This window comes from Hyperolius riggenbachi, chromosome 6, assembly GCF_040937935.1.
Source record: "Hyperolius riggenbachi isolate aHypRig1 chromosome 6, aHypRig1.pri, whole genome shotgun sequence".
Taxonomy (NCBI): Eukaryota; Metazoa; Chordata; class Amphibia; order Anura; family Hyperoliidae; genus Hyperolius; species Hyperolius riggenbachi.
In genome coordinates, this window is record NC_090651.1 from 328,777,677 (window position 1) to 328,792,400 (window position 14,724).

At 43.0% G+C, this 14,724-nt stretch overlaps 1 protein-coding gene across 1 annotated transcript in view; it reads right to left on the bottom strand.

Annotated features, from left to right (window-relative positions):
• Positions 1–500: 500 nt before the first annotated feature.
• LOC137522203 (carcinoembryonic antigen-related cell adhesion molecule 6-like) overlaps positions 501–14,724 on the bottom strand; it is a 42,886-nt gene continuing 28,662 nt past the window's right edge. Inside the window, exons 6-7 of the mRNA XM_068242235.1 lie at positions 1,999–2,109; positions 501–578 (exon numbers count right to left, since the gene is read on the bottom strand). Of these exons, the coding sequence (XP_068098336.1) occupies positions 520–578; positions 1,999–2,109 (170 nt within the window). The 3' untranslated portion in view covers positions 501–519. The remainder of the gene's footprint in view (positions 579–1,998; positions 2,110–14,724) is intronic.

The window sequence follows — 14,724 nt, forward strand, 5'->3', positions numbered from 1 at the left end:
CCTATTTCTTTTTTTCAGTTTAAAGGGTTGAATATGATTTCTACACAGCAGCCATTTCAGTGCGACCTATAATCTTGTTCATTTGTGCGCTTCCATAAAGAAATAATCACCATTTAAACTTTTCAATTCTCTTTTGTTATCAGCAGTGTTTGCTCACCCAGATAAAACAAATGTGCTTCTTTTTAATCTTACAGCAAAGCCCTGCTGCTTTTGATTTGCTGTAGGACTGCTTCTTTTCCTTTCAGATATCACTGCTCTCTTAACTCTTTGAACGCAGAAAAATAAAAAACGGACACAACCAGATTCTAAGTAGGCTTATGGTATGTACCTATGTTAACCTCATCAAGTCACATGTCAGTTCTTGTATGTTTTAATGCATAGTATATGAAGTTTTGAATTGGGCCTATCAAATGTACTTCCTGTCAATTTGTAATGACACAGGACAGGACCAAATGATGCAATTAGGGCGCACAAATCTGAGATTTTGTTTATAGCTGCATGCTGGGAGAACTTACTTCATTATTCCATTTCTGGAGGAACAATAAATTCAACTTCATAAAAAGATAAGTCAGGAGGCTCTGTGAAAAGAAAGAAATTACAAAATGGCAACTCTGCTCTTTGGACATTTCATTCAGTACTCATTAAAGTTTCTTTGAAGAATCTTATTTATCTAGATAAGGGGTGGACAAACTTTTTTGCAATCAGGCTGCATTCGGCCTGTTCCTTTTTGCTTCCTGCCTCCCTCTCTCTGAACTTGTGAGGCGCAGGAGTGATTGAGTGTATCTCACCCAACCGCTTATTCCAGCGGCGGTCTCCATGGAGATGGCAGTCATGTGTCCCGCTGGAACATAATGACGCAGGTCACATGGCAATGATGTTGCCATGGAGATTGCATCTGGATCAAGCGATTGGGTAACATAAAAAAAAAAAGCAGCCCTCTATCTGCAGGCCACTGTCATTGTCCTCGCGGGCCATAGTTTGCCTGGGCCCGACTGCAGTTGGACTGCCTCTTTTGCATAGATAAAAACACTGGTTGCTCAACTGTACAATGCAGCAAAAGACAAAAAAACCCACATAAATGGACCTCAGACCGGTTTATTAGTAGGACTGATACCATATGTACCTATGTTTATCTTATACTGGCATGGTAATTTTACCAGTTCCAACACCAGGGATAGAGCGGGCTTTACCACATGGCGTCGTGTTACCTGGGATGACTTTGGAGACACACTCCTTATACAAGGTAAGAGTGTGAGGATGGGATGGGAAAGGGAAAATGGGAAGAGGAGAAATGAACAAATTAGAGGAAATGAAGGAAATGAAAAAGGTAAAGATGGAACGAGATAGGAAAAGGGAGTGTAGACAGTACACTAAAGGAGAGAAAAGGTGAATGGAGCGAAACAAGGATAAAGAGACAAAATAAATAGAATAAAGGGGCATGTAAATGATGAACTCACATATGCACCAGTACACAGAACTTAGATATGCATCCTGCTGAGATAGTAAAATGGATGTAACATCCTAAAAAAGAGCCATGTATACTGCCCGATGGGTACACTTATGCACTCTGCAGCCATGCGTCATGACAACACACTGCTCTACACATTTTATGAACAAATGAGGGACTATCCCATTCAGTATAGTTGATAGGGATCATCTGTGCAATGGAGATAAATGCTGAGATTAGCCAAACACAGGATGGGACAGGGTTAATGTTTACCCAGAGGGACAGGATTAATGTTTAGGCGGGAGGAAGTGACTGGGCTTCTGGCCCTTTCAGGTTAAAATTGGGGGGAGTATGGGATAGAGGTTTGGAGGGTGGAGCATAATTCTTTGACCCTGTAATCCACAGAAAAGCCATCCATGTCTTAATTATGGGTACAGGGGTTATCTAATGTTAAGTAAGTGCATTAGGCTATAGCTATACCAAGTGTCACAGGCTAAGACACCAACAATCCCTAACCACACATTTCAGGAATTCAGCCCAGAATTACATACCTTTTGCTTTTACTATGGCGATTATAACAATGATGATGATGGTGACTGCAGCATATGATCCAATGACAATTCCTGGTATCTGTGCAGCATGCAGTCCCTTCACACCAATACCTGCGAAGCAGAAATCAGAGGCAAGAGTTCAGAGTGACATGTGCTAAAATAAGCAATATATATATATATATATATATATATATATATATATATATATATATATATATATAAATATGTTTTATAACCAAGGCAAAAGATTAATGGATGAAATTTGTAACATCACATCTGATGCAAATACAGCATTTTCACCAAGGCAGCCATTTTTGAGAAAACATGCTTCATTTCCACCTTGTTGTATATATATTTTTTTCTTTTCTGCCACATTCTTTTTTTTTTTTTTTTTATAGCTAATCCAATTGAGGTGACTCATGGCTGCATCTGCTCTTCTGCAATGTGATTGTGACCACTCATTTGTAAGTAAATAGAGGTTGGGGACCCCGGGGTAAACACAATCCATTAATAAATGGTTAATTGCACACCAGGATCCTTGCCTTTGACCATTGGGCTTTGGGCACAGTGCACGGGTTACCCAAACACAAGTGTAGCGCATGGTATAGAGGTGAATTTGCAGGAAGTGGTAAAAGGAAACTTCCATAAAAGAAGTAATGCTGCATGAGTCTGTAATTTAATGTTATCAAAACTTTTCTTCCATTTCAATCTGCAGCCAGTTAAAATGGGATGAAACTCAAAATTAAATGTTTGTTCTAAAACATTACTCGTGGTAAAAATAAAATATGAAATGTTACAAGGCTGATCTGATGTCATTTGAAGGCATGTTTACACATTATGCAAGCTAATTGATATAAATGCTGGCTGCAGAACCAATTGTCAGACTGACTTGTAATCAAATGATTACTGAGCAAAAAAAGTAGAGAACTTTCTCTGCATTCAGCAGTATTCTTCAACACAATTTGATAATTTTGGTTTACAATCTTATCAATTAGCAACTGAGTGAATTATAGTGAATTATAGTGAGTATTAACACTTCTAGTAACCCAGTAGTTTTATGCTGTGTTTAATGCTTTAAACCATAGATGACATTTCAGTTTCATCCTACTTTAGTTTAGTTACTGAGACTTAACTTACAGGTGTAGTTATACTTACCTGCGGGTTCCCCAGCCCCATGAGGTGCGTGGTCTCCCTCGCTGTCCTCTTCCAGCCACTCTGTTCACTTCTTAGCCGCCCCAGTAATCTGACCAGTTTGCAGACAGTTGTGTGCTTCTGCACATGCTCAGCCAGTCTATGCCTGCGCCCCCACTGTGCTCTCATGGCTCAGAGCATTCTGCGCCTGTGCAGTACTACTGCGCAGGTGCAGAACGCTAGTGGCTGCAGGAGCATGAAAGGAGTGCACACACAACCCAGCAGCCCATGCGCACAAGAGTGTGGCCAGCCAGATTACCGGGATCAATAAAAGGAGAACAGAGTGGCTGGAGGGGACAGTGAGGGAGTCCATGCACCACATGGGGTTGGAAGTCCCAGGTAAGTATAAATACACGTGTTACTCACGTCTCAGGTTCACTTTAAGAATTTCCAATGATGCCAGTAAGCTCAAAATTTTCTTTACTGCAGCCTTAGCAACTATCATCTCTGTGCTCTGGTAGCGTATACTTGCTATGAACATGTTCAGAAGGTTCCTCCTTGAGAAGAGAAATTAGACAGGTTTTTAAATGATTTAAGCAATGTAGAAAGCCTACACAAAATAACCCCCAATAAAATGACATGGGACAAAGTGATTAAAATTAGGGGGGAGCTTAACGAAACACTAGATTTATACTGTTTAAAACAATACAGAACATTAAAATAATATATATCAGCTTGGTAAAAATAGATCAGGGAATGTGCTGGGAAACCTCCTTAAAAAAGAAAAAAATATAAATTACATTGAGAAGATATGTGATCAGAAAGGGGTCTACCAATATGCGACAAAAAAAAAATTGGTTCTATGTTTGCACAATTTTTTCGAAACCTGTATAATTTGGAGGATAAAGTATCAACACTACAAAGAAAAACTTTTTTTAGACCAGATTGACTTAGCTACTATAGATCATGATACAAGAGAATCCCTTGAGGCCCCTATTCAGGAAACAGAATTTCATGTAGCAGTGAGTGGTTCGGCAGGTGGTAAAAGTCCTGTGCCAGACTGCTTCCCAATGGAGTTTTTTAAGCTCTTTGCAGAAAAATTGGGACCACAATTCTGTGCATTGGTAAATGAGGGGGGCTGTGGTGGGACTTTCACTGATATCGCCAACGAGGCCACAATTTCTCTAATCCCAAAGGAAAGAAAATCACATGAGAGGTGTGAGGATTTTCGTCCAATTTCTTTAATGAATTGTGACGTGAAGATCTACTCTAATGCTGGGCATACATGGTGCATTTATGCCCCGGAATCGAGCCACCGGAATCGAGCCATCAGCGGCTCGACTGGTAAGGAAGAATCTGCCGTGTATGCCCAGCATAAGATATTAGCATTAAGGCTAAGGAAGATTGAGGATCAGGTCCTGGGGGCTCAGCAGATAGGCTTTCGTAAACAAAGACAGGTAAAAGATATTATATACACTGCAGTAAACGTGATTCAGGCATGTGGATCTAGAGATAAGGAAGCAATTATAGTAACAATAGATGAAGAGGCCTTTGACAGGCTATCGAGAGGCTTTTTACTGGATATTTTAAGTAAAATCGGTCTTGGTTCGTGTTTTGTAGATAGAATAAGTAACCTATATATTAATCAATCAGCGAGAGTCAAAGTAAATGGTTGTTTGTCAGAAAGCTTCAGACTAGCCAACGGTGTGCATCAGGGATGTCCCCCTCTCACCCGCACTTTTCAATTTAAGTCTCAAACCGTTGATTAGAACTATTCAGGCTGACTCACATGTACAAGGTATCGCATGCGGTGGGGAATAAATAAAAATAATCGCCTATTCTGACGACATTTTACTTACATTGACCAATCCTGGGAAATCGTTGAAAAAATGTATGAAGTGGTTTAGCAAATATAGTATAGTTACCAATTATGAATTAAACAAGCAAAAATCCACAATTCTTAATATTGGTTGTACTACTCAAACCAGAACAGAGATTCAAAAATTCTCGAACTTTGTCTGGGAGAATTACGCCATAAAGTACTTGGGTGTAAAACTTAGTGCTCACATAAAGGAGCTATATAACTGTAATTTTAAAAATACTATGGCAGAATGTAAAAAGACATTAAATGGTTGGGACTTCCCATGCTTTAACATCATAGGTAGAATAGCAATAATAAAAATGAATATATTGCCAAAATTACTGTTCTTACTTCAATTCTTGCCACTATCCTTTCCAATTAAATGGTTTGCGGATTGGAATCATATATTTCAAAATTTTATTTGGGCAAGGTCGCGGCGAAGGATAGCATGATCCTATATTTCACGGTGTAAAGATTTGGGGTGAATGGCGGCTCTGGATATCTATAAATACTATATTAGCATACACTTAACGCGGGTGTTGGATTGGAGAATAAATTAAGAAAATAGATTGTGGGTCAAACTGGAGGGGGCCCTCCTGAACTGCAACCTTTTCTTTTCTTTGATTCCGGCTCAGATGCAGATGTCTTGTAGTGACGCTTCCCATCCTTTGATAAATTCAACGATATCCGTCTTTGTCAAAATGATAAGGAAATGGCAATGTAATGCAGGAACATCTCCTTTAACGTCTGTCATAAATAACTCTGACTTTGGACCAACCATGTATAAGGTCTGGAGTTTAGTTAATAGATTACCCAGAGATATGAGAATTATCCATATCTTGGGTTGTGAAGATCTTGATATCTCCCCCATATTAGACATGGAACAAATCCACCCATATATAAGGTTGCAGATTAAGAGCTTCTGGAGATGCTTAGAAAGAAGAGTGGGGGTACTGGGAAATAAGATAAATAACTACGAAAAATGGTTCTTATTAAGGCAAAATCCTTCCGGGTCATTATCTAAGATTTACAAAATAGTTGATAACACCTTCAACAAAGACCTTCCAAAATTTTGTGCAGGATGGGAGGCAGACGATACACTCAAGATTGAGAACAAGCTTTGGCCTAAAATATTTAAGAACATTTGGAGTATCCCAGATTCTCGTTTACAGCTTTCGCATTATAAGCTAGTTTCTAGTTGGTACATGTCACTAAAATGGAAGGCTAAATATGGCCTGGAGACAGTGGCGTAGCAATCGGTATAGCAACCATAGCCGTTGCTATAGGGTCCGCGGCAGCCCTACGTCACAGGGGGCCCGCAGCTGAGAGAGGACTTTTTAAAAAAAATATATAATTGTAATAATGCTGGTACGCCCCCCCCGATAATTATAACAAAGCGGGCCCCCCCGACCCCCTCGTTGCTAAGTGTGGCTGGTGAGGAGGGGGACTACTTACGGGCGGCGTGCATTAATTTACTCCCTGGCGGCCGAGCCGGCAATTATTCTATAGTTCCGGCCAGCCAGGGAGGAAGGAGGAATGACGTCACAACGGCCACGTGTGGCTCGCAGAGAGGGAGTGGACCGTGGACTGATGTTGGCTGTCTGAGTGCTGCGCCTGCGACCCTGCGACTGGAGCCCGGAGGAGTGTGCCCTGTAGGGCCTGGACTGGAGTGGACCCGAGGAGCGACCCGCCCCCACGCCGTAGCAGAGTGACAGCAGGAGCGAGGCGAGCTGCAGGATTGTGTAAGTATGTGGTGTCATGTGGACTTAACGGAGGGACGGGGGCGGTCGGATGGGAAGAGATGGTGATTCAAGGGGGGGGGGGGGGAATTTCTGGCGAACCACCCATACCTGGCTAAACTATAAAGGGGCAGTGGGCACCATATTGCTAACCTACATGGGGGGGGGGGGGGCGCAGTGACACCCATATGGCTAATCTACATGCTGGGAGGTGGGGCAGTGGTGCCCATATCTGGCTAACCTATATGCTGGGGGGGCAGTGGCACCCATATCTGGCTAATGCTGCCCACATTGCGATTATTTTCTGGTGAAATGTTGCCCACTGTATGATTATTTTCTGCTGAAATGCTGCCCACATTGTGATTATTTTCTGGTGAAATTCTGTCCACATTTTGAATATTTTCTACTGAAATTCTGCCCACATTGTGATTATTTTCTGCTGAAATGCTGCCAACTTTACGATTAATTTCTGGTGAAATGCTGCACACATTGCTATTATTTTATGGTGAAATGATGCCCACATTGCGATTATTTTCTGCTGAAACGCTGCCCACATTGTGATTATTTTCTGCTGAAGTTCTGCCCACATTGCGATTATTTTCTGGTGAAATGATGCCCAAATTGCGATTATTTTCTGGTGAAATGATGCTCACATTGCGATTATTTTCTGGTGAAACGATGCCCACTGTATCATTATTTTCTTGTGAAATGATGCCCACATTGCGATTATTTTCTAGTGAAGTGCTGCCCACTTTACGATTAATTTCTGGGGAAATGCTGCACACATTGCGATTATTTTATGGTGAAACATTGCTGCATTACAATTATTTTATGGTGAAACGCTGTCCCATTACAATTATTTTATAGCAAAACACTGCCCCATTACGATTATTTGGCGCCTATGTGGGGGGCCCATCAAAATTTTCGCAAGGGGGCCCAGTCATTTCTAGCTACGCCCCTGCCTGGAGACACCTGCTGGAAATGTAACCAGAGTCCGGGTTCTTTTGTACATATGCTTTGGGAGTGCCTGGTAGTGAAGAGTTTCTGGAATGAAATAGACGGTTTCTTTTTACAGGGCTTGAACTTAGGGATCGGTTTAGATCCCATGTTGGCAATATTTAGTATTCGAGCGGTAGAAAACACCGGCGGGTGTAAGCATCAGTGGTCATTAGTGGATATGGGAGTAGATATAGCCAGAAGAGTTATTATTCGAAGGTGGAAAGATGTTGAACCCTGTTCTGTACGAGAGTGGGCAGGGGAGTGTACATCCTTTCTAAATGACAGAGTATGGGAAAGGACAAGTGGGGAGGAGGAGGTGACGGAAGGTACAAATAAATGGGTTACTCTGAAACAGTTATGGGATAATATTTCTAGCTAGCAGTATTATGTAGTTGGGGGAGGAGGTGAGCAAGGAATGAATGTGTGTGTGTGAGAGGGTTGGGAGAGTGGGGAAAAAAAAGAAGGGGTGGTTGTATGGGTTGGGGGGACCTTGGGCATGACAGGGTGATATGTATGAAGGGTCCCCACCAATGTGTGAGTGTTTGTAACGGTTGGGTGTCGCAACTCAGATGTCTGATTATTTGGTGATCTGCAGAATCACCAATAATACAGACGCTATACCTGATTATGTGTGATCTGCAGAATCACCAATAATACCAGTATAGTAACACAAAGAGCTGAGTGTATAGTGTTTGGTGCAACCGTAACTTTAATAGTTTTATGAGACCTCACCAGAAGGCTGGTGAGGTACTATCGGTACACTGACCGTGTAATAGAGTTCCAACCCCAGCAAGCTGGAGATACGATACTGCGGAGACCAAATTCCCCGAGGAGCGGGTGATTCGGAGTGTACTGCAGCTGAGTGGTCACCTGAGGAGCGGGCGACTCAGACCGTACTGCAGCCTAGGAGCAGGAGACACAAACAGTACTGCACTAATGATCGCCTGAGAAGCAGATGATTCAGACTATACTGCAGCCTAGGAGCAGAAAATGCAAACAGTACTGCACTAAAGAATAACTTCACCAGAGGAGCTGGTGAAGCTGGCACCTCACCAATGGCGAGGGCCCACTGGTGAGTAGAATGGTCTGACAGGCAAGGTTCGGCAACAGAGAGGTAAGTATAGGTACAGAATCGTAAGGCAAGAGAGTAGTCGGTAATCAGGCAGAGGTTTGGCAACAGAGAGGTAAGTATCGGTACAGGATCGTAAGGCAAGAGAGTAATCGGTAATCAGGCAGAGGTTTAGCAACTAATAGGGCAGATAGGCAGAGGTACAGGATCAGAAAGCGAGATCAGAGTCAGAGTTTTAGCCAAGAGTCATACACAAATAATCAATACAATATCAAATAATTCCTAGTCTAGGTGTGAAGTCCTTGGCATCAACACCTGGGATCTAGCCTAAGGTCTGAGCGCTAACACACAAGGCATTCACGACAACAGACAACCTCTGACTGCAGCCCGGAGGCTTAAGAAGCAGAGGAGACCCCACTGGCACGCCCCCAAGAATCAGCCAATCCTGGGCGCCGTGGGACTCCTCTGACGTCAGCCGACCAGCAGGTCAGCTGACGGGCTTGCTCCCCGCATAAAGGTCCCGTCTGTGCGTGCGCCCGCGCGAGACGGCGACCTCACCAGCAAACGGACGCTTTATCCTCGGCGTCCTGGATGCCGAGAGGATGGATGGCGGCATGGAGGCAGCTGCGGCGGCGGTGCCTCGTCTGTGACAGTGTTCGTGGGAAAGTGTGTTTTTTTATGTGGTTTTGTAAATAGGCTTAGGGCTGTTATGGTTTGGTGTAGTTAATTACTTTTCCTTTGTCTGCAGAACATTAAGATTAAAATAAGCAAACTATGATGCAAATATTTTCCCAACATTAAGAGGGTGCTGATGAGGGTGCTGATTGTTTCTTTGTTTGGGCTAAAGCGCATTGTCGCTGCTGATTGTTTGCGAATTAAAAAAATAAAAAAAAGAAGGTTCCTCGTTGCTGTACGAGGCAGGAGGCTTTGTTACTCGTTTTCAACACCTGCTCTAATCTACTGACTGGCAGCAAACATTGATATTGCTCTCTGCTAGTTTTACTTAAATGCACCATGGAATGTGATATTGTTTTATATGTACAGAAAACAAAGAAACAAATCAAGCTGAAAACAATGTTTTCTAGAAATTCTTACCACATATATGTATAGAACCACACTGAAAATACAGAGGTTTCTTACACACACACACACACACACACACACACGCACGCACACACACACACACACACACACACACACACACACACACACACGCGCGCGCACACACACACACACACACACACACACACACGACCTTTGCAGACATTCAATGATTGTCACACAACAATCTTGGTGGTTGTTCCAGGTGACAGTTATAGGAACACTCACGGTACAGACACACTGTGCAGCTGTGGCCAATCAGCCTGTTCTGTACTATGGAGAGGTGGGTGAGTGGAGGATGAGCAAGAGGCACCAGACAATAGAGGCTGCTTGTGTCAGCAGACAGATTAGTAAATTTATTAGTAAATCATCTTGCATTTAACTTCAGGTAGAGCTTTGTTGCTTTTTTGCTGCACATCTTGTACCTGGTGAGCTTTTGTATCTATCGTGTATGTGGTTAGTTTAGCTTATTATTGGTATTTTGTTTTGTTTTTTGGGCATTTCAAGGGAGAGTTTTCTTGTGGTTGATATTGTGCAAAATTATCAGGTTTTACTTCCTTATCTCATTATTTCCCATTAAAATTGTCATATTATGTCCCCTTAGGTCTACAAACGTTAGTCTGGCATTTTCACACATGAGATGATTAGAGGGGGGAAAAAAAAACAACCTTCATCAGCCACCAGCTTATAATAATGTGCTTAAAATAAGTTGTTTCCTCTTTTATGGGATTTTATATTACTTTCCTTACCTACAATTTAATTTTTTTTCACATGCTAGGTGCTAGGTGCTGAAAAAGTATTTTAGATGAGATGACAAACTAAACTCTAAAAAAAATATGTCTACACCTAGCTCTGATGTTTCCTCTTGCAGGTGGCTTAAAGGACTACTGTAGGGTAGTCGGGGGGAAAATGAGTTTGAACTTACCCGGGGCTTCTAAAGGTCCCCCGCAGACATCCTGTGCCCGGAGCATCGGTGAGTGGCTGGGCAGGCACAGGATGTCTGTGGGGGACCATTAGAAGCCCCGGGTAAGTTAAACTCATTTTCCCCCGACCCCCCTACAGTAGACTTTAAAGGGACACTTAAGTCAAGCAAAACAATGAGTTTTACTTACCTGGGGATTCCACCAGCCCCCTGCAGCTGTCCGGTGCCCTCGTAGCCTCGCTCCGATCCTCCTGTCCCCGCCGGTGGCTACTTCCGGTTTCGGTGACAGGCGCCAGCAGGCTGGGAACGCGAGTGATTCTTCGCATTCCTAGCCACAATAGCACCCTCTATACTGCTATTGCGGCCTTCCTCTATACTGCTATTGCAGGGACAGGAGGATCAGAGCGAGGCTACAAGGGCACCAGACAGCTGCAGGGACCAGGTGGAAGCCCCAGGTGAGTAAAACTCATTTTTTTTTTGTGTGAATTAAGTGACCCTTTAAGGCCACTGCCACACTGACATGTTGCATTGCTTTGGACAATACATATCACTTGGCAAATGCAATGCAATTATATTTTAATGGTACTGTAATGATCGCTGCTGCAGCAGGTGTTGCTGGAAGTAGTAGTGCTGCAGCTCAGGCAGTTCTGATCTCTTTCCATGCAAGCTGCATAGCTTTGTCTGCCTTTCCCTGCTGTCAGCTTGGGACTGATTATCATTCACCTGTGTGGGAATCTGCATGTCTGCTCCCATTGGATGACCTCAGTATAAAGATCTGCTTCCTGCAGGACTCCTCGGGTTTTCATAGCTTCAGTTTAAGCTTGTCTTGCTGTCGCTTCAGCCCCCGATCGTGTTTCTTGTTCTAAAGATACTTTGCTGGTCTTTGCATCATATATTGGTTCATTGCCAATATATATGCATACCAGCACGTTTATTATTTTCCTTGTATTCGTGTTACGTTGATACATCAGTGTCGCTGATGTATACGTACACGAACTGTTTATATCTTGTGTGCAGTTAGTCAGCTTTCCAGCACATTTTGGTAGGTTGCGCGTACCGTGACCACCCGTGCTGAGGTAGTTACCCTGCTCCTGGTTCTGTTTGTGGATTGCGTTCATCTCTGCGAAGAGATAACGAATCCTTCTGAATCCTGTTCTGTTTGTGGATTGCGTTCATCTCTGCAAAGAGATAATGAATCCTTCTGAATCCTGTTCTGTTACCATTTGTGGATTGCGTTCATCTCTGCAAAGAGATAGCGAATCCTTCTGAGTCCTGTTCCCTGCATTGCTCCAGTCTAAGTCAGTGTTCCTGCTTATGTCATATATCGGTTCATTGCCGATATATACATATGTTAGTCAGACGTTACAAATAGTTTCATTGATAGCTGTAATTGTAATACGCTAGGAAAACATACTTATTGTATATTTATCTGTGTTACGTTCATCTATCTCGATCCTGCTATTTCCTGACTATCCTGTCCTGTCTTTGTGAGGCACGCCATCGTTGCAACGCATTGGCTGCCTCATTCCAGTCTGTCTTGTTGTGGACGCTTGCTGTCACTAAGTAGCGGCTAGCTAGCAAGCGTTCATTCTGTCTACCTGTCCTGATCTCCTCAGTTCTGGTTTATGCGCTCAGAAAGCGAAAGCATTGTTTGTGGCTGTCGGATCTGCACCGGCTCTGTGCGCCACAATCTCCTTTTGGAGTCAGTCCTCCCCTCCACTATACTAGGGATAGCCTGTTTCCTGGTGCTAGTGTGTGTACCTCCTCCACGTCAGCTCAGGCGTTGCATGCTGACTGTGGAGAATACACCACCAAGCCTTACATTATGAAAACCCCATTACCAATCCCCATTGTGGGGGGGATTCCCAGAAAGTATGACACTGTTAATTATGGTTCCTGTTCCTTTAAGAAATTTGAAGAACTTAACTCTGAAACAGAAAATGAGTTTTTCTCTGAATGTGCCAGGTTCCTGGCCAATCCCGATCTCCAAGCGACTCCTGTTTCAACCTGGGCACTCCAACTAAGTTATATTTTGTTTAAAGGGGAATTATTCCAGTGGGCATTTGATGTTCTCAATCATTCCGATTTGAAAGAGAGACCGCTGGAATTTCTAGCGTTTGTGATCCATAACTGGTTGCGCATAGATCCATTGCCTTTGCCTCTTAATTAATGAACTCCTGGCAGCAGGCCAATCAGCTTCTCCTTCAATTGCTTGCAAAAATGTTCAGCAAGCAGAAAGTGTTACTGATAATTTTCCTGCAGCCTTGAATAAATCACCAAAAACAGCAGGGTCTAAGGCAAAACGCAAATGTTCTAAGAAACGTGTCCGATCTGCAGAGTCGTTATCCTTAGCGACTGAGACCTATAATGAGATTCTGCCATTAACAGATAATGAAATGCAATTGTCTTTCAGGGGAGTTAAATGGACTTATGAAACTACTAATGAACTTTCCTCCCTGGCTAGGGAAAATAAAGATTTTTGTTTAAAAGAATTATCTGAGTATGATTATGAGGAGATATTACAGAGTATTGAACAAATCAACTTATTTGTGAAGCAAGGAAAGTTTGCATACACTTCTGCAGAAATTACCTGTGTTAATAAAGTTCAACTCCTGTCTGATCCAGCAGATGCCAATAGATGCACTACATCAGTTTCCGAGTCCCAGCAATCCTGTCTAGAAACCTCAGAACCCCAGCATCTGAATTTTCCAATTTTGCAAATGAGTGGTGATTCAGATGCGCAAACATTGTGTCTTGATCTTCCTGTTTCTACACCTCGCTCTAGTTTCGTGAATAGCTCAGAGCATCTGCTATGTGAACCTGAAATCGCAGAATTATTACCTTGTTCAGAAAATATTCCAGTAAATTTGCCCTGTATCGTGAATAGCTCAGAGCATCTGCTATGTGAACCTGAAATCGCAGAATTATTACCTTGTTCAGAAAATATTCCAGTAAATTTGCCCTGTATCATGAATAGCTCAGAGCAGCTGCTATGTGAACCTGAAATTGCAGAATTATTACCTTGTTCAGAAAATGTTCCAGTGAATTTGCCCTGTACCATGAATTGTGCAGTGGATCTCTCCAATGAAACTCAGGTCACAGAATCATTATGCTGTCCAGCAGGTGCTTCCATGGTTTTGCCCTGCAATATAGACTGTTCAGTGATCCTGTCCAGTGAAGCTGTGGTCGCAGAGTCTTATGCTTCACCCAGTACTTTGGATACTTCAAACCCTCTAGCAGAGGAGTCTGAGGCACTGCTTACCTCGGTTGGTGTTGCAGTGGTATTCACTTGTCTAGCAGCTGTTTTGGAATTACAGTCTGCTCTAATAAAACTTGATGAATTTCTGCCCAGCAAAGCAGAAGCCATTGAAATATTGTCCTCGTCAGCAAGTGTGTTAGATACCTTGCCCTGTACACAGTCTGATATAACCAATGTTGTTGAGTCCCTCTCCAGTGTTGTAATAGCCGAGGAACTCCAGCCCTGTCCTCTGAATGTTTCAGAAGTCTTGCCCTGTAACATGGATAATTCTGATTCTCTGGTCAAAATAATAGAAATCTCAGAATTTCAGTCCGGTCTGATGAGTGTTCCTGAAACCCAGCCCTGTATCCTGAAAGATTCTGGTTCTCTGGCCGCTGTGGCAGAGGTTCCAGAGTCCCCTTCCTGTCCAGGGAATTCCTCAGTTTTGCCTAGTCCAGTGGGGGCTGCTGCAATACTGACTTGTTCTGCAGCGCCTCATGAGCTCCAATCCAGTGTATTAGATGAGTCTCTGTCCATTCCAGAGGTAGTTGTGGAGTCCCTATCTGGTTCAGTGCATACATCAGAAGATTTGTTCTGTCTTGTTAGTGCCCCTGAATCTGATTTGTTACTGACTTTGCTAGAATCAGCGACATCTAAGTCTGATCC